This window comes from Pectinophora gossypiella, chromosome 11, assembly GCF_024362695.1.
Source record: "Pectinophora gossypiella chromosome 11, ilPecGoss1.1, whole genome shotgun sequence".
Classification (NCBI taxonomy): domain Eukaryota; kingdom Metazoa; phylum Arthropoda; class Insecta; order Lepidoptera; family Gelechiidae; genus Pectinophora; species Pectinophora gossypiella.
Genome location: NC_065414.1, coordinates 7889377 through 7910355, shown reverse-complemented (window position 1 = coordinate 7910355; position 20979 = coordinate 7889377). Strand labels below are relative to the sequence as shown.

Sequence of the window (20979 nt, the reverse complement as noted above, 5' to 3'; positions counted from 1 at the left end):
CGTGTTGCTCTATGTATAAAATAAACTATTTAGCAGTGCTATTTTTGTTATTATGTGTCAAAATGTCATTTCATTTATGCTATAACGAGGAAATGGAATAAAAAATGTTATTTCCGTATTTTTCCATTTAAATATTTATGTAGACAAGCAACGGATCAAAGAATAAGTTACCTGGGAAAATAAATAAGAACATTTTTTTTTCCTCACTCCAACATTGACGGAGTGCCACATATACAGGACGTAGTGACATCGTAACGAATACTGAGGGGGTAATTCAGACGTGATTCATGTGGTTTTTTTTAATATTTTAAATTTTGTACTTTAGCGATGGAAAAATTCCACTTGATATTAACTCAGAATAATGAGCCAAATCATCCCCTTTAGTTTCCGTTACGATGTCACTTACACACCGTACAACAAAGTACAGGTAGCCATACAAGTCAGTATGGGTGTTAGTTGTTAGTGTTTTTTTCTATTATTTTCAGTTCCATACTTTTGCGACAAAAAATTCCATTTGATATCAACTCAGAAACATGGGCAAAATCATCCCTCAAAGTTTTCTTTACGATATCACTAACACCTTGTATTATAATATAGGCTGACACACACTGATATTAACATTTTGCTGAGTTGATGTTACTCTTTTGAGATAAGGTTTTTTAATATTTTGTTCACTCCTCTATACCCCCTACCTATCCTACCTACTTATTTCAGAAATTTATTAATTTTCTTTCTTGTTCCTTCTCTAACATAACATAACAAATACTAATACTATCTACTACTACTATGGTTAGAGCGTTAGGCTCACGACCTGGAGGTCCGGGTTCGATTCCCGATAGGGACATGGTCGAAATCACTTTGTGAGACTGTCCTTTGTTTGGTAAGGACTTTTCAGGCTTGAATCACCTGATTGTCCGAAAAAGTAAGATGATTCCGTGCTTCGGAGGGCACGTTAAGCCGTTGGTCCCGGCTATTAGCCATAAAAACACCTCCACCAACCCGCAGTGGAGCAGCGTGGTGGAGATTGCTCCATACCCCCCTCCGGTTGATTGAGGGGAGGCCTGTGCCCAGCAGTGGGACGTATATAGGCAGTTTATGATGTAGGCCGAATAAGTTTATCCTGTAAATGTTTTGTGACTTTGTGTGCAATAACATACATACATAAACTCACGCCCGTAATCTCTAATGGGGTGGGCAGTAAGTAAAGCCACAAGTAATCGAAGACAACTTGCAGCCACTGTTGATACGATGTCGTAAGCTGGATATGATAAACCTTATGGTGATAAGGGATCAGCCTATCGCCCATAACATTAGTCCATCATGTTAGAGGACACGATCCCTCTGTCGGTTTTTACGACATGCCCGGGAAGACAAGCAACTGAACGTGTTCTAAGTTTTTTATTTGCTCCCAAAACAGCATAGAAGCAATAAAGTGTTTTTATTATTATCATTATTCGGAATTATGAGCGTAAGTTTGTGTGTATGTATGTCAATTTTTTATTTTTGTCGGTAGCTTCCCCATTGATTTTTTTTGTAAATAGAAAGATAGTGTATGTATTTGTTTGACTAAATAAATGAAGAGCGCTGACACCATTTTCTCGATGACCAAAGTAATTTAAGCTGCTTATTTTTAAGTTTTTGGGTTACGTTCAGTAGGTACTCGGCCGAACAAGTGATGGATAGTAAAGAATTGGCTTAAAAGAGTCTGCTTATGCCCAAAAGTGGATGATAATTTGCAGAAATAATATGATATCATTATTGCAAATTTAAAACATGTTGATGAAAATATTGTCACTTCCAATAATTCAGTTGAGTAATTAAATCAATAATTTCATATTAAATAAATTAAATTATGTAAATGAATGTGTCATGAAGTAAATACATCATGGTTAAATTGCTATGATACTGTATGATATCATCGGAATGTCATTGTGCGCTATACTAAAAATGTGTTTTTACATTTTAACCTAACTTAGCATCACGCCTACGTCTCTGAAAGGGTTGGCACAGGTGTATCGAGGACTCAACCGGCACTCCCCGTTTGAGAAGCAAGCCGCTGAAACATAGGATTATAGTGACCTCAAATTTTGTGCTAAAAGTTTTTACGGTTCAGTGTGCCTTCAGGTCTAGCCATAGAGGCAGCCAATCGGCTCGCGAGACCAAACACTTCAGAATCCCGATACCGACCCCGCCTGCATGGTCGACGAATTCCCCCAATCAGCGCTTCTCGCTATCGACCCACTAGAGTCGATTAATTCTTTCAATTTCCCCCCCCCCCCCCCCCCAGACGACGCCCTGAGCTGAGGTTCGCGCCCAACTGGGCACCCTCAGGCCTGTTGTCTTAAATGTTGTACCGGGTGAGAGCCTTCAGCTGCTGAACCAAAATTATAGTTAGTTATCATTAGTTAATTTTGGCTGTACCTAAATTTATGCACAATAAAAATCTTTATCTTTAGCGCTCCCCATTTGTCCGGCCATGTAGTTAATGCCATCTGCGGCAAATCTACAATAACTCATGTCAAAAAAAAAAACAAATCAGACGAAACAGAATCCAACACAGGCCTAAACCAATGATTGTCGAATGTGTTTTCGAATTCATGTTTGCATCATAAATGATTATCACGTGCTCAGCGGTGAAGAAAAACATCGTGAGGAAACCCACTATCCCGAGAAATGCATTTTCGGAGGTATGTGACTTAACCTATATTGAGCTGGTTTTCCCTTCGCGGGTTGGAAGATCAGACAGGCAGTCGCTTCTGTAAAAAAAACCGGTGCTGTTAAATCTTCAGGTTGGGTAAGCAGACCATGTGAAAAACGGGATAATGCTAGGGGGATGATGATGACGACGGTCCGGTGCCTCGTTCTTTCAAAGGTAAAATAGTAATATTTAGGTACTAGCTTTTTCCCGCGACTTCGTCCGCGTGGCGTGTTATAAAAGAGAGATCTTTGTGTGTGTGGGAGTGCATATCAAATTTCAAGCATCTAACTTATGCAGTTTAGATTTTTTCATACAATTTCTTTCCCCATAACTCCCATTTTTCAAAATACAGCCATAAATAAACTTTATATTTACTAAGGTATGCATGCATGCTAGATTGAATCAATTGATTGAATTGATTTTTTTTTGAATTGATTGTTCATTGAGTTTTAATTTTAATACACACTTCTCTTCCCTTCAACGTTGCTGTGCCCTACAGGGTCCATGTTGTAGTTCCTAAGCCTGTGTAACACCCCATTGTACTACATGGAATGCAATAAATAATTTAATTGAATTGAATTGAAAACATCTACTTATCTTACGCGGTTTCGATTTTTTCATACAAATGTTTTTTTCCCGCTAACTCCCGTTTCCGTGGGAATTTTGCAGTATCCTGTTGAAACTAAGCTTTAAGTTAACTAAGGTACCTGCATGCTAAATTTCAAGCGTCTAACTTAAGCGGTTTAGATTTTTCATACAAAAGGATTTTCCCGCTAATTTCCGTTCCCGTGGGAATTCCGGGAATTCCTTTCTTAGTGCACCTCTACGGTACCTAAGCTACGTCCCTTCCAAATTTTAAATGTCTACCTTTAGCCGTTCAGGCTATGCGTTGATATGTCAGTCACTGAGTCAGTCAGTTTCTCCTTTTATTTAGATTTGATTTTTTCATACAAATGTTTTTTCCCGGTAACTAACGTTCCCGTGGGAATTTTGTAATATCCTGTTGCAACTAAGTTTTAAGTTTACTACTTCCTTCAAACGTCTAACTTGAGAGGTTTAGATTTTTCATACAAAAGGATTTTCCCGCTAATTCCTGTTCTCGTGGGAATTTCGGGAAATCCTTTCTTAGTGCACCTCCACGGTATCTAAGGTACCTACGTGCCAAATTTCAAACATCTAACTTGAAAGGTTTAGATTTTTCATACAAAAGGATTTTCCCGTTAATTCCCGTTCCCGTGGGAATTTCGGGAATTCCTTTCTTAGTGCACCTCCACGGTATCTAAGGGACCTGCATGCCAAATTTCAAACGTCTAACTTGAGTGGTTTAGATTTTTCATACAAAAGGATTTTCCCGCTAATTCCCGTTCCCGTAAGAATTTCGGTAATTCCTTTCTTAGTGCACCTCCACGGTATCTAAGGGACCTGCATGCCAAATTTCAAACGTCTAACTTGAGTGGTTTAGATTTTTCATACAAAAGGATTTTCCCGCTAATTCCCGTTCCCCTGGGAATTTCGGGAATTCCTTTCTTAGTGCACCTCTATGGTAACTAAGCTACGTTCCTTCCAAATTTCAAGTGCCTACGTTTAGCCTTTTAGGCTGTGCGTTGATATGTCAGTCAGTCAGTTTCTCCTTTTATATATTTAGATATTTCCGTCATATATGATTTCTATGTAAATTTAACCATTAAGGCTGCTCACGTGACGGAAGCTTAAAAAATGGAATAACTTCTCCCGTTTTCCCAAAATTTCCCTTCACTACTCTGCTCCTATTGATTGTAGCGTCATGAAAAGTATACTATAACCTGCCCAGGAGTGTGAAGAATAATTGTACCAAGTTTCATTAAAATCCGTCCAGTAGTTTTTGTTTCTATAAGGAACATACAGACAGACAGACAGACAGACAAAAATTTTACTGATTGCATTTTTGGCATCAGTCTCGAACACTTATCACCCCCTGATAGTTATTTTGAAAATATATTTAATGTACAGAATTGACCTCTCTACAGAATTATTATAAGTATAGATTATGACACTATGTGGAGATGATTTTTTTGTTTCATGTCGATCGTGATTAAGATGACCGACGTCATCAACACTGCTGTCGGGGTTATTATGAATTACTGAGCTGCCAGAGCCTCAACACATAATTTATATAACGACTACTTAGTATGGTCGAACTTATTTTCTAATATCAGAAAATCAGGTAATCGAATATATATTTGAATTTGAACCTGCAAATGTTCTAACCAAAACTAGGGACGCTCTCATATAATACCAGCGTCGTGGTTCACACCGCGACTTGTGCTGAGTGAGGCCCTTTTATTTCAGGATGTCCACCTCCACCTTAATATTATGATTAGTCGTGGAAATGTCCACGAACATCCTCTATGCTTTTTTGTTATTATTCTGTGAATTTTTTTAAGTGTGAGTGATGTTTTCGTCTTCTTTTTGTGTGTGGCGGGCGTCCTTTTATAATAAACAATTTCTATTCTATTCTATTCTATAAAGATTTTTTGAATAAAGCTTAGGTTTTCGGACCATGAGCCTGAAAAGTATTGGCGCTCGAAGGACGTATACGATCCCGACGAACCGATTACTCTAGCCATAAAGGCGGCCAATCAGCTCGCGACAATAAACACTTAAGATTGCCGATAACCACCCCGCCGGCGTGGTCGATGATTTCCCTCATTCAGCGCTTATCGCTATCGACCCACTAGTGTCGAGCATTTTTTTTTTCAAATATTTTCCTCAAAAACGACTCCCTGAGCCGAGGTTCGCGCCCTACTGGGCACCCTCAGGCCTGTTGTCATAAGTTTTGGACCGGGTGAGAGCCCTCAGCGCTCCTTATTTTTCCGGCGAAGCAGTTTAAGCCATTTGCGGCAAACCAACAATAAGTCACGTGAAAAAAGGATCATGAGCCGAACGATCTAACTATCAAGACCACTGAGGCTATCAAGGGATGGAGTAATAAAAGACATCTTCTAAAAAATACTACAGCTCATATAATCGAAGTTACACTTTCATCAACAATGATCACAAAAGTTTCATCACTTCTGTTACGCACCGCATAGAACTTTCTGTTCGCAATCAACTAAAAAATAATACAATTGAACGTATTTCTTTAAAAATAATTTACTGGAACCGTATTCAATACTTATTTACATTAAAATTCGCAAATACAACTGGTATTTACACATTACTTTTTATTTATAATGTCTTAATGATTTTTTCGCTTATTTACAAAATCTACAGTTATCAATCTTAACAACATTTGGTCAATTCTTATTACAAATAAATTTAACTATGAATTTTAGCTAAAATAGGGTCGTGTACTCACAAAAGTGTTTTAGCATTTTATGGTCTAAAACTAAACCTCTATTCTAATAGAACAATAAGGAACTTTTCAGGTTGCGTTCCCCAAAAACAATATAGATGGCGTTGTACAGATTTCACGTGATAATTACCTATTTTCTCATTGCTCGAGTACAAAATTATTCACAAATATAATATACCTAGATATTTGTATCAGATATGGTATATTTTGATAAGAATAATAATGTGTGAAAGATGTGTTGTGCCTGGGTGTAATAACAAGGGTCATCACTTACCTATACCCAAAAACAAAGATGAAAGATGCATTATATGTTTTTTGTTTTTCAATTCAATTATTCAATTTTATAACCTGAAGGTACATACCTACACCAAATCGTTATAAAACAAGACAATATCATTAGTATATGCCTGTTATCCATTAAATTAGAAGGTTAAACGAAGCCATCTGTCTTTTCTTTGGGGGCCGTATCCTGGATTGTCTCACATTGTTATAACTATGTAAAGCAAATATATTTGGATTGTATCCGTGAATATAATTATGCATAAATATAGAATAAATAACTTTATTTATTGAAACCATTTATGTAGCTATAAAATTAACAAATAAATCAAAAATCCTAGTTAAGAATAAATATTTTCTATACATACAAACAAGTTTTGTAGTCAACAAACATTATCAACAATTATATATTATATTATTATATTGCGTATCTAGTGTTAAAACAATTTTGTGAATATCATAAAATACTATCAAGCTTAACTTAATGACTAGATGAAGTATTAAGATTTAAAACTGGGGATATTCAAATTAGGCTATACGTTCTGAGACCATCATGTCGAAACTAAGTAATGTGCTAGGGGCGTGTTTCAGATGTAACACATTGGCCATCTGTCAAACTATTAAAGGTTTCTATTAGGCACTGTATTGTTTGCTGCGTACATGCATGTATATAATATAAACCACATTTTAATGTTTTAATACAAATTCATTTATATTAAATACCCTTGTTAAACGGTATTACGAAAATTGCAAGTGTCAATTTATTTTAATAGGGAATCAATGAAATATGCTGGTTACTAATCAATCCATAGTACAATTAATTGTATTAATAAACGACATATATACAACTAATCTGTATGTTATCGTATAATAAATTTAGGACCATAGTTCATTATTCGTACCTTTATTTTTATGGGTAAGTAAGTAAGTAATTGTAGTGTTAAGTTTATTTGTTTGCAATGCAGTCGTAATATATGTAAAATCTACGTGTATAATCACGAGGTAGGTACAAATGCAAGGGAGTAAAAGGGAATTTGAACGTTTGACAAAATTTTAGAAGAAGAGGGCAAAGATAATAATGCCTATATAAGAAATGTACAATGTCAGGAATTCTATAAATCTATCATTACAGATTTACTCGTAACACTAAAACTAGTTGGTGTTTTTGCATATACGAACGATTAGGATTATTTAGCTTACCTATGCTATTGTTATGAATATAATTTTAAAATTAAAGATAAAATTCCTGGCTGTTAAAAATTCGATCAATTTATTAAATTATAAGATTACAAATAGTTTTAACGAATTGACAAGAGAGAAGTAAATAAGAAAAAAATAATAAATTATTAAAGAATCAAATATTATGATATAAGAAATATTCTTAAGATGTGTGCGTTTGGCTTTCTTAGTCTCACTCTAAAAAAAAAGTTTTAAATGAAAATATTATGTAAATAAACGAACGTATTTCATTATTTACGTAAGCGTTGACCTTAAGCTATATATCATTGAATCTAAAATTGTATCATGAAATATCAAAGTGAGTCATTAAAACTAAAATATACAAAGAAATTGATCCCATCACACGTACTCGTACAACTACAAAATTCAGATATTTATTATATATTACGCTCTCAAATTTTAGTTTTTATCTATTTACATATTCATAAGGATAATAAAACTGAATTATCGAAATTTTCGTAGTGTTTTAGGCACTATTTAGACAGCCATCAATCTTATGTCTTATACAAAGCTTTACTTACGCTATTCTTATAAAAATGTTTACAATCTACATGTCAATAGGCAGGTAGTAACAATTCAATTTTACTATAAGTAAATCTAAATAAAGTGTATACAGTTATATAGATCTTGTAAGTTAAAATTATGTTTGAAATCAACAAAATCTGTATCTATTTTGTAGGTCCAATGTTTAGTCCAAGTTTTACATCTATGTACGGCAAGTGACGTAATTTATTATGATTTCTATTTGTATGTGATTAATACAATACATAAGAAACTCAAATCTATGTACCATTCTACATGATGAATAATTCAATTAATCAGTAAACATAAATACATTCGAGGAAATGATAAATTTGTTGAATATTGTTATGAACACTAACGGTAAAATGGTCATTTTGAACAAAAAGAAGTAAGTCATTTCCCTGTTTTAATTTTGTTGCCATGGCGCAAAAGAATTTAACTCACCTACTGTAAAGGCCGCTATATAAATTATATTGTGATTACTATTTTACCATTATGCAGTCGAATTCTTCAAACTAGACCGACTGTCCATAAAAACCCAAATTATCTAATTGTAAACTATTGCTATTACCTATTTAATTTATCCGAATTATAATTCATCCTTATCGCATCGAGAAATCTTTGAAATCAATACTTATACATAATTTGGATTTTCGTTGTTTCAAAAGATTTCCCGACAGACAAGCACAAACGTTGGTGGATATTTACAATAAACTTTAGTAAAAACACACGCAGTTTACAAAACAGTGTAATTGGTTCCTTGAACATCAGATAAAACGTGAACAGACGTGGTAATTAACCTTAGTACCTATGACTAACGCTGATAATGTATTCAAAATATCATCTAATGTATTAGCTAAAGCGTCTATTGATAAAGCATTTTTGTATAATCACAACAGCGAGTCCATTCCGTCTAATTTCATTCACTATCTAAGCAATATCACTAGAAAAGTCTGGCACATCCGAAACTTGGGGAACAGCGAAGAAAACTACGGCTGACCTTTTCTCGCACCGTGGCGTGGTCGTCGGCCAACCCCAGTAAATGGTTTCACAACATTCCTCAACCCTAATTTGTTTGTCACAATATAGAAACAAAAACAGAAGACGACGATGATTCGCATTTTGACAAAATCAAAGTTGTAATTCGTAACGAAAAACAACTTTTTGAAGTTAATGATAAAGTGATAAATCTAAATAGGAACTAAAATCTTTTCTGCAACAAAACACTAGTCGAACTTCGTCTATCACTCAACGCGTTGATGACGCGTCGCTTCAATCTGTCGTGAAACCTTATTGGGGCGTAGTCATAATAAAGGGGGGGTCAGAGGATGGGCGCCGAGTTTCGTCGAGTTCAGCACAGGAGTTCGGAGTTGGAGGGCGGTACTCAGCTGGGTAGAGGAGGCCGGGATACATGAGGAGCGGGGCTGGAAGGCTGGGGTTGGGGCACCGGAGTACTCGAGTGTGACGTGGTACTCTCTGGTGCCGAGTGGGTCCGCGTCGCTGGCTGTAAGACCGGACTCGGCGGCCACGGGTGTGATGCTGATGCCATCGTCCTGGAATTGTGAAAAGTAAGATAAGAGAACAATTTGGTAATTAGGTTAAAAAAAAACTTGTGAATGTTTCGTATTCACAAAATTAACAACTGTAAAGTAGAGCATAATTGGATTTTATGTAACAATCGAACACTAAAAATTGGTCGTAAAAAGGCTTTGCCAAATTTCGCCTTTTTGTCTCATACTCTTTTGTTTTATCCAGCACTACGCTTATTGTTATCTAAAGACATATTGATAAAATGTACCTCGCATAAGGCGTGATAGAAGACGGTGGAGTAGGCACGGCGGCGGTGTCGGGGTGGAGGTAGTTCCTCCGCTGCTCGGCCCGCTCCCAGCATTGCTGGAGACAACGGGCCACTACGTCTGGTAGAGTGTTTACTTGCTCCTGAAATTAGTAGAAGAAGAAATGGGTGTCTTGCTTAAAATTACGAAAAGATTTTTCTAGAATTTCATTAGCGACACCGGTATTGTACACACACAGACACATAATGTCATCTTACAAAATAACGTCTTTGTCTATTATGATACTAGTACGTTAACTGTGTTAATAGTTGCATATGCATAGACTACTACTGCTCTGGAATAAAACAAGACAATGAGGTTGGCATAAAATTAAATGTAATAAAAAATATAATCGTGATCATTTTTTACGCCTTACCTGTAAAGCAGTTAGCTTCTCTTCTAAACTAGTGAGTCTCTCTTCTATGGTATCTTGTCTCGTACTCATGTCTGATACGATTTCGTAGACCGTGTTCTGCGTCTGAAATAGAAAGGGGTCCTACTATCAATCGCTTTGCAGTACTTCGTTCACTGTTGGCTCAAATCGTAGTTTTTGTGTTGTGTTATGTGTTTCTGTCTGATTTCGTTTATGAGTATAATTTATAGGATAAAAACTTTTATTTCTAATGTATTAGCATTAGTACGAATGAAAATTTAGAAGGTGTGCTAAAGGGCTCTATACATTAAAAATGTTGTTAGTTACTTCATTCATAGCTAAACATTCCACCTATTTGTAAAGTATCTATTATTCAACTGCTATTCTATCTTCACTACGTTTCTAGAATCTAAAATTTTACATGCACTGATTCGATGTTTTACTAAATTTTGAAGTCCATGCGCTAAGCGAATGGGAGATGCAATTTGGAATAAATAAAATGAAATAGCATGCGATAAATTTGCAGGGATATTTTCTATATCTATAACTGTAAACCAATTTATTAGATAATAAATAAATCATATAGAGATTTATTTCTGTAGGTACTTATTGTTAGAGTGTATTCACAACCTCATTCTGTAAGTTTATAAAAAGTGTGGAATTAAAGATACGTGGAAGGCATCGAAGGAACAAGTTGTGTCTGATGCTCCCGGTTTCTACCTTTGTGGTTTGTTTAAGAAAAGGAAGAGAAAGAATGTGAAGAATGTTTTTTGAAACAGTGAGGTGCGGAAGGCGGTGACAGAACAAAGGCAACACGAGAGAAATGTAATGAACTCAAAAGTATTGCATAAAGTTGTGGAAAGAAAGAAAGGTGAAAAAAAAAATTGAGTAACAGGAGATAACCCATCGATTCCCAAGCCCACCAAGAGTGATTTTGGGAATTCATAAGGACAGCTCGAGGACAACCTAATGTTGCACCTCAGAACTGACTTAAATCAGAAACGAAGTTGGCAGTATTATTAAAGGTGAGGAATAATACATGTTAAAAACTGAGGGCTGGAAGTGGCGTGGTGGCTAATCTGCTGTACCGACTTGAAAAAGCCTATAGTAGAGTGATAAAGAATGTACCATTGAGTGGTGACTTTGAATGATAAAATAAGGAATAGTATGATATGGGAATGTTGTGGTGTGAAAGGAGATGTAGTAACGAGAATTATGGAGTAGGTGCTGAGATGGTACGGCTAGTAGAGATTCACGAAAAGGTTTATGCAGGTGTAAGTGATAGAGTCAGAAGAGGAAGGGTAAGGCAAATATATTGCGACCAAGTGTAGGATGTTTAAACATAAACCAGGTCAAGTGTGCTCCAAAACCGTCAAGAATGAACGAAGATTTTGATGAGAGTGGTCGAAGCAAAAGTAGAGTGTCAGGAAAAAAGTACCTAAATGCAATTCGGTAGCTTCTGTGTACCTACGGGAGCTAGGCTTGATCTTATGTATGTGTGTTAAGTCGATTTAGATTTTATTTTTGACAGTTTAATCACGAGCAGTATTGACAACTTATTCTAAGTGTATTTAATTGGAAAGAGCTAAGGTAAAGGGGTACCGTTAATTTCCATTACCTACTATTACTGAAAATGTCAGTAACAAATACCCAATAACTAACTGGTTTATAACTAAGACTAACAACCTATATCGTATTGGAGATTGGAGTGCTAACTACTGATCTAAATGGGGTGTATCAAAAATGAAGTGTAGCATAGCGTAGAACATTACAACTTTTATAAACGTACCTTTGCCATGTCGGTTATTGTGTTGGCATTGTCCATTAGCTTTCTCTGATCCATTTTTACTTTTCTTAACCTGAAATGTCGTATTGGAAACATTGTGTTCATTCATTTTGGAGATAAAGTGACACAAAATAAAAAGTTTCTCTAATACATTAATTGCAAATGTCGTTGACAGAGTTTATAAGATTATTTTTATTTATTTCATGAATATATATTTCCTGTTCTTGTTAATTTCATCAGAAGGCGATTTGTACTTACGCATATATGGCTAACAAGAACTTTCTCTGATGCGTCCTTACTCGTCCAGGGTGCACCCTCTTGACTAGACGCGTGTGTTTGTATATTAGCCACGTCTCCCGAAGAACGTTGGCCGCTGCGTTTTTCAACTGTAAAATTTCATGAGTTTCTTCTTAGAGTTATATAGGTACACTGTATGCATTGGCATCTTAGGATTGTGCAAATCTACTTGTATTCTTTAGAAAGGATATGTGTATAAGGTCTGTTATGTGTCTCTAAATTTTTTTATAGCTATTTATGAGTTTTATAATGTGTATTTTACTTGCTTAGTGCTCTAGCGATCTATTACTTAACTTTTTTAAATGCTAGGTTTATTCATAAATTTGAACCAACTTATCTATTTTATATGAAAAATGTTAGTAAGAAAACAAGTATAGCATATAATAAAAATATTCTATGTGGGTGGATAAGTATGGTATTTAATGTGAATAGACACGTATATGTTATAATATTAGTATTGGTTACCTTCATTTCAAGATCTGGAACTGTAAATCATTATTCTTAATACAGCTAATCAGACAAGGTCCTAGTTAACACCATGTAAAGCTTCGCAAAATTATGTTAAACTACAAAGTAATTTACCTATTTCCATCATGAGTTCTATACTAAATATTCACATCACAGACACAAAGTTAATCACAATAAAAAGCAGTCTAAAATGTGATTACCTAATACCAATATCAGTTTGTGACACATTAAATAATACGGACTAAAAGGAGAACTAAATTTAATTTAGAGCTCGCCACTCGATCCCTATCTTAGCCAAGCATCCTTACCTGTACAATCCTGTCGTTATTTCCATTATTTATCTTACCTTCTTAGTGAGCTGTGTTTCCATCATGAAGTTATGCACGTGTTTCTCCGCTCTAGTTAATTCTAATTTTCTTGAAGCAACGGTCACTAATAAGGCTGTACATCCCGCCCCCTGTTAATTAGATTAACAATAATTGTGATGAACAGATGTCGCTGTAATACTTACTCTTTTAGTAAGTTGTGTATCCATCATGAAGTTATGAACGTGCTTCTCAGCTCTAGTTAATTCTAATTTTCTTGAAACAACCGCGACTAATAACGCTGTGCATCCAGCTCCCTGTTAAGTGAATATCTTAATGTAAAATGCAAGCGAACGTGTATAGAAGCATTCAAGAAATTTTCATTCCTTAACGAAAGGCTTTATTAAAGGCTAGAAATTAAAATTAACTGAAAATTATTTGAGCTAAGTGCTTTTTTATCTTTTTGTTTAATTTTAATTCTTGTATATTCGTAGAGGATAACAGAAACAACTATTTATGTAAAAACTTCTTTCTTTACTTTTTTTTTTCTTCTTTTGTATATATATTTTTTTTATATTTGACATTGCTTTTATTTTTTATTTGCATTACAATTGTTAATGTTACCCACTTAATCAAGAAAATTTAAAGTATTAAATTCATTAAGTATTTCACTTGTAAATTAAAATATTTTTTTAGCTTTAGAATTTCATACTAAAATGCAAGTAAACTAAATTATAAAGAGAGTTTAGAGGTATGAAAATCGTTGCTATAATTACTAAATTCTGTTAGTTGTTAAGATTGTTAGGTTAGTAGCATAATTCATTTTTATAGGTAATTGTTAGACAAACTACGAATACAACGATGTTCAGACTAAAAAATCTCTAATTATCATTATTTTATGCAGTTTCTTATAGTAATTTGTGACAGTTCTTTCCACTTAGTGCATCATCATCTAGAAAGTGCACAAACGTATCAAACGTGTATTAACACATCAAATACTTTGGATTTATTGTCATCAACATTGATACATCTATTTAGGTGCAATTTAATTGTACACTTTTTTATTTAATAAAATTATTTTAGGAAAAGTGAGCCATTTTAAAAACAAACGTATTGTGCAATTCAGTGAAAAGTTGAAGTGAAGAGAGAACTAGAAATAGTAAGGAGAAATGAAGCATTCCGTACTACATAATAATATATCTAATAGCTGGCTTTAACAGGGAAATGGACGTTACTGTACTCAAAAATCATTGAAAACCGTACTATCGACTTGATGATATTAATAAAATAAAATTGCCTGGAATATCTACGATTTAATTTATTGCGGTAGAAGAAATCTATCGTACTTTTAGGATTCAGTGTGTACATTGAGTGTGAGTTTTACATAATATAGTGATGTTTTATATTCAAGAAAGTGTGTACAATATTTCAACATTGATATATATTGGTTCTGATACAACAGTATTGTGAACATTCATACTTATAATAATTACATTGAAATACATCGATTAACTCTGTGATTTATACTAAGATTTCTTAAAAGATGTGTAAAGCAATATTACGAGTAGTGTATGTGTGATGTTGGTTACATCGAAACATAAGTGTTGACTGACTGCACTGCAATATTAAGGAATCTCTATTGGCAGAAATAAGAATAAACTAGGCGTGAAATTACTGAAAAAATATTTTTTACTCAAAAGACGTAACTACTAAACCTTGACGACCTGAAACAAGGAACTTTGCAGGGACGCACTGGAATAAAAATCTTAATTATTAAGTTCCGTTCTACGAACAAAATAGTTTAAGGAATTTTCGTTGAAATAAAGTTATTTGAACCTTCGATTACTATCTAAATTTTATTTTTGTATTTTACGGGTACCAAACCTTAAAGATATCATGGGCTAGTTATTTCTACCAATGTTATTAAGTTACTTTATTAGATGTTTATATTTGACACGCTTTATTCTTGATTGTTATCAAGCCTAAGTTTAAGTCGTGGTTAAAAGAGCCGATTAAAAATATTTTGATTAGACAATTTTGGTTTCTCTTTGAATTTTATTGGTAACTGCGTCCGAATAAATGATTTTGATCGATGTTTTCCAGTGTCATCAAGGATGTTCGTCACATTGTACGAAATTAGAGGAGCAGACTTCAGTGCTAACTTCAACGCCGTGTCAGTCAACACAAATATAAATTGTTCGTAAGAAACTTACCATAATGCCGGTGCTAACGGCGATACCTCTTCCGCAATATGTGTTTGGCACAATGTCACCAAAACCAACGGAGAGAAACGTTATTGCAATAAGCCACATCGCATTCAGTAGATTAGCGTGTTCTTCGTCGTGAAACCTGAATCGTCAATAAATTTCAACTATTTACTCAAAATATCGGTCTACTTTTCGGATGAGACCACAAAATACCTTAGTGTGTTAGTAACAATACCTACCTACAAAACGCGTAAAGCCGACCCTATGCAATAAGTGACAGAGTTCATGTTAGAAAATAAAATAAAAGAAATAGAAAAGTTGAGGACAAAACTGTTTTAGACATTGAAGAGTTTGACTTTGATTGTGAAATTGCTTCAAACGATTGTGAAGTTAACACATAAAATGGCTCACCTTTACCGACCTAACACTAAATTATCTAGAAAAAGCAAGTTTAATTTTAAATACTAACGCAATAAAATTTTACCTTGCTTTATCTAGTTGGAACAAGAACTGATCACGGAAACCACATAAGGTGTTAAAGTCTCAAGGCAACCCATATAATCCTACATTCATACATACCACCATACCGCAGGTGAGGGTAATGCCACGGCCGCAGTAAGTATTGGGGACTATATCACCGTAGCCCACACAGAGGAAGGTTATAGCTGTCAGCCACATTGAGTTTAGCAAATTGGCATGGTCTTCATCGTGGAACCTGAGAGCCAAAATGCCCGACAAGAACCACAGGGTAACCGAATATTCGACCAGACAACATTAAATCTATCAAATTTCAAGAGAACACTACTTCAGAAATTGATTATTTAAGTTGCAGACTTAAGTTATTCAATCGAAGAATTCGATGTAGGTGATGATTATTGAAACCATAAAAATGTCTAAACACAGATTTTCAATTACTTCCAAATCTGGCATGCCTATTGAATGACGAAAACAATGTTGATTACTACACATCTAAGACCGTATAATAAATAGATTCAAATACAACGTGCAGTCTAAACACTTATCTGGGTTATACCAAATTAGCCATGCGTGAATTTTTGCCTGAGTTGAACAGGTTTGGAGTCATACAGATAATAAACATATAGACAGAGTCGCAAGAAGAGAAGGAGACACATATAGAAGTGAGAAAGGTAAAAGCAGTTTTATAGGAATAAGGTTTGTCCTGATGCATGATGTGATTAGTGCTATGGCCTTGTGCATTCAAATGTCTGCGACAGTTGGAAGCTTATCTAGGTGTATACTGTTTTAATCGAGCCATTTTGTGCGTATTTATAAAATATTTTATTTGTTTGATTTAAGGTTGTGATTGCGTTTCATAATATTCTGACCGTATTTGCAAGTGCTATTTTGACGTGTTGATGTAGATTTTAGTACAAATACAGCTCTTCTTACCTAAAACGTGCGTGTGTAGTGTACACAAATTAATGGTGTAGAAACACTACAGATTCACAATTAGCATCTGAATCCTTGACATCAAGTGATATGGTCTACATCTATTAATTAGCAGGTGTGTGGTTACATTTAAGTACTTTGTAAAATAATCTACAGTTGCGTAGGTATTCAAAGTCAAACTCTTGTATCTCACTGTGATGATTCATGAACCTAGCTTCACTACTTAATAAATTCTTCCGTAAATTTAATCCTAAACATTGATAACACAAAACATAGTGGGTTAAGAAGCGAAATAAATATTTACAACGCCACAGTACAAAAGCGGTAGCATGCCCACTGGCACAACACTGGTGATTACCGTAACAATTTTGACAATATTTTACAAAATGCCAAACATTAAGGATATCTAAACGAAACGATGGAAGCGTAATAATACAGATTGATGAAATCCAAACTAATGAAAACTTAAAATTGAATGTCGTTAATATTTTAGTGTAATTGATGTATCCTTAACAAAATCAGTCCGCAAATCAGATTGCATGTAACATATTGAAAACACGTAGGAGCAATACTGACCTTTCACATTGTCTTAGTGTCCAACTGGCAATAATCCATAAAGACACCATGAACACAAGTAATACGGTGCCAGGACATATAGTCATTAATGTCTTTAAAACGAATCTGTGAAAATAAATAGATCACAGCGCTTAAAAATAAGTTGATAATATTCTTTATTTAAGCAAACACAGTTAAAGCTGAGGTATTGATATACATAAAAAGTCTATCTCTTTATTGACATGTTATAAAATTGTTACATATAGCATAGTAGAACAGTTAAAAGCGTACATACAAGAATACAGTACAACAGTCAAACATTTCGTAACAGTATAATTTACCTAGTGTTAAAATTTATTCTGTTTAAAGCTCCTATACTCCTAGATGAAGCATCCGTAAACAATTTACTGTGGAGTAACATAACCCTGCATATTAAGTACAGCCGAAAGAACATCGGCAAGGAGAGTGTAACATCATATGGTACCTGAAATTAGAAAAATGTTACTTAAGTAACACAAATTCAGTGTCAATAAAAATATAAACAAAACACAAGATTCCGTAGTATATTTGAATTCATTAGATGAAAAAAATTTATAAATGATGATAAAATATAGCAACTACGTCTCAAAAATTAACAAAGCAGATGCAGAATGGACAGTAGGAAAGAGAAAAAAAAAACGGTCACCACGGAATCTAGATTTTGAAATTGATTTAAACGTAAAAATTGAACACCTTAAGGCACACACTTTAAAGACTTTCATATTTACACATTTCAAGTGATGTCAGTCATAACTATTGTTTCGATTCCAAAATAAATATGTCTAATTACTCAAAACATGTGCTTTATATTTATCTCACATAATATTTCTTTATCCAGTGCTCGCATTCCCTTTATATGAACTCTGTAGTATTATACCTATAGTAACTACAACACAACGTAAACTATTCTATTAAGAATAAAATGGCCGCGATTCCTGCAGACACCGTCTAATTTTATTTTAAGTTATACCTTTCATTCTCTTATCCGCCGAAAAGGAAAGGCACGGATGATTGACAACTGTTCATTTTAAAATGAATGAGTGAACGAATGAATAACGCAGGTCTATTAACTAGGCATTTCACTGATATGCAACACATTTGACATATGCTGTCAATTTAATTTTGTGTTTTGTTTCTTTAGGTTACCGGCCAATAGAATTTTTGGGATTTTTTTAAAATTGATGTGTGTTTCATTAATCTGCCATTCCCTTTGTTTTCGGCGAATAAAAAAATAACAGGAATAACTTAAAATAAAATTAGATGGTGTGTATTAGAATCAGCACCACTAAGTGACTAAAATAAATTCTCAACAAATATATATTTAACTTTTTTTTAAATAATGACACTGTCTATCAAAATATTTAAAGAATCATCAGGTCACATATATTTAAACATTATAAATAAAGGGGAGAAATCGAATAATAAAGACGTAGAAACTGCATTTAATGTATGCACACTCAAAGAAACAGATATTAGTTGAGAAGCATCTTCCAACAAAGCTTTCTTCCCTTTTACTTCGTTACCATTGCCAAACTCAGACAAAACGCATATCACGTACACAAGTACAAAACACAATTTCAATTAACAACTATACATTTTTGTAAAATTATGACACACACAAACCTCACAAAAACTGTGGAACGTGAAACGGTTTTCAACTAGTACATGCTCAAAACATGAATTTCTAACATCACTTAAAACCTTGAATGAATCCGATTAATACAGACCTGAATTTGCTTATACATTGTGCCCTAAGGAGAGAAATGAAAAACGAAATCAGTTAGCAAATCAAGTAGGTAACAGATTGAGGCTAGTCATAATGTCTGAAGCAAACCATAGTTATACATAGCATCAATAAAATTATGCAGAATGATGTCGAAGTTAAAGCAATTAACATTAAAATTTAGAACAGGAAATTACAACAGAACAAGCATTTGCTTATTATTATTTTTTACACATCCATACAATTATGAACATTAGCAGTTAGATAAATGTTTTAGTTAACACAACATCATTCACAATACTCAACATCGATTAGAGTAAATAATGTACTGAGCAACAAGATCCAATTCCGAAAATGTGAACTGATCGAGGAATGTCCTAGGACACGATTCAAATATCTAATTTGACTATACCTTTTTTTGATCACCATGAACCGAAAAATCTTAGGGGAATTAATCATAGATAATTAAATGCATTAAAACATGTAAAAGTGTTTTTGTCTGTTGGCAAACCTAATAAATAAATAAATAAATAAATAAATGATTGCTACTGAAAATCTTTCGAAACTTTTTATTTGGCGATCTTCATTTTCGGTCAAATCTTATCGTAAATGAATTTAGAGCGATTCTATGCGATATATCGCGAGACCATTGTGACTGCGTTCTAGATCACAATGTGTCGTCGTAACATTCAATATAAAAACGAAGCGGTAACTCCCGTGTCCCATCATCACTCTCATAGGACACAAAACTTGTTACTCATTTTGTAGTGTCGCTCAGAGCATTAGTTTCTCGATCAAAACGTGCAAAACAGTAGAAACTTACAACTTCAACTCCAATAACTCCTCCTTTGTTGGCCAGCTTGGTGGTCCACGTAAATGTGTACTGCCCGGGGATGGGATGGACGGCGCAAATGGCAAGCTCCAGTGCTATCTGGGCTATCCTTTGCCACGTCATTGCTATCCGCCAGTCATCAGCGCAGTTGTCTATCATAAATAACTGGAATTAGGGAAAAGAAACAATTTTATATGACTGAAAACAGTGTCTTTAAGTTTACTTCTATAATTTGTATCTTTTTTTTTTTGGATATCCATAACATTGTAATTATTGATTTTTGGTGAGAGAAAGCTTAGTCTTCGTAAGAAAATAGTAACAGAAACATTTAAAAACAAATTATTTGATTAAGTGTCAGTAACAGTCCAGCAAACCCGCAATTCAATACTATGAATGGTAAAAAACATCTTTTATAAAAATATTGATGATATAAGGGATAGAAAATCGTAAGGCCATTTTTGTTTATCCTCAAATAATAAAATAGACGTAAGATATTAACTTACTGGTTTTATGGGACAAGATACAGATAAAGATAGTTTTACGGCGGCTTTACCTTCCCTTTGTTATGGGTTCAGTATGGGATTTAAGGTTCAGAAAGGTAAGGCCCGTATTGTATTCGTAAAGATTATTTTGCGTTATTTTTCAAAAAGGTACTCGTAATATGAATAAATTAAAAAGTATGCATTATGAATATCATATTCCACTACAGCATATTGAGTGTATAAACCTCCTCAATCATCATATAATAATTGACAATAAGCTTTTTATGTCTTCTATAGTTACGTGAAGTTGATTTTCTTCACCGAAATAGAAATAATTTTCAAGTATCTAAAACTGGCATTTTAATACAAAACACGTCTTTTGGTACTTAACTGTTGCTTATTTTTATTTTTTTATTTATTTATTTGGAGAACAAACAGATATAGACTTAAAAGCTAGATACAGTTATTTGCGTCGTAATGTTTAGAATATGTAGCCTACATCCTCAACATTCTCACTTATAATCTAATATAACAATTGCTCCTAAATTTACGGACGGACCACTTGGTGACAGGCCATTAGCCCATCGCTTAAGTA

At 34.2% G+C, this 20979-nt stretch overlaps 1 protein-coding gene across 5 annotated transcripts in view; it reads right to left on the bottom strand.

Moving 5' to 3' along the window:
* Positions 1-5701: 5701 nt before the first annotated feature.
* Positions 5702-20979, bottom strand: part of LOC126370952 (small conductance calcium-activated potassium channel protein) — a 248631-nt gene continuing 233353 nt past the window's right edge. For 2 of the 5 annotated variants that reach the window (XM_050016096.1, XM_050016100.1), the window contains 10 exons: positions 19894-20067; positions 17650-17792; positions 17330-17434; positions 15350-15485; positions 13178-13288; positions 12325-12452; positions 12070-12139; positions 10284-10403; positions 9871-10010; positions 5702-9625 (listed from right to left, as the gene is read on the bottom strand). In XM_050016096.1, the coding sequence (XP_049872053.1) occupies positions 9457-9625; positions 9871-10010; positions 10284-10403; positions 12070-12139; positions 12325-12452; positions 13178-13288; positions 15350-15485; positions 17330-17434; positions 17650-17792; positions 19894-20067 (1296 nt within the window). In that variant the 3' untranslated portion in view covers positions 5702-9456. Of the gene's footprint in view, positions 9626-9870; positions 10011-10283; positions 10404-12069; positions 12140-12324; positions 12453-13177; positions 13289-13342; positions 13454-15349; positions 15486-17329; positions 17435-17649; positions 17793-19893; positions 20068-20979 lie in introns of all 5 variants that reach the window. The other 3 variants (XM_050016097.1, XM_050016098.1, XM_050016099.1) reach the window with 3 other exon arrangements.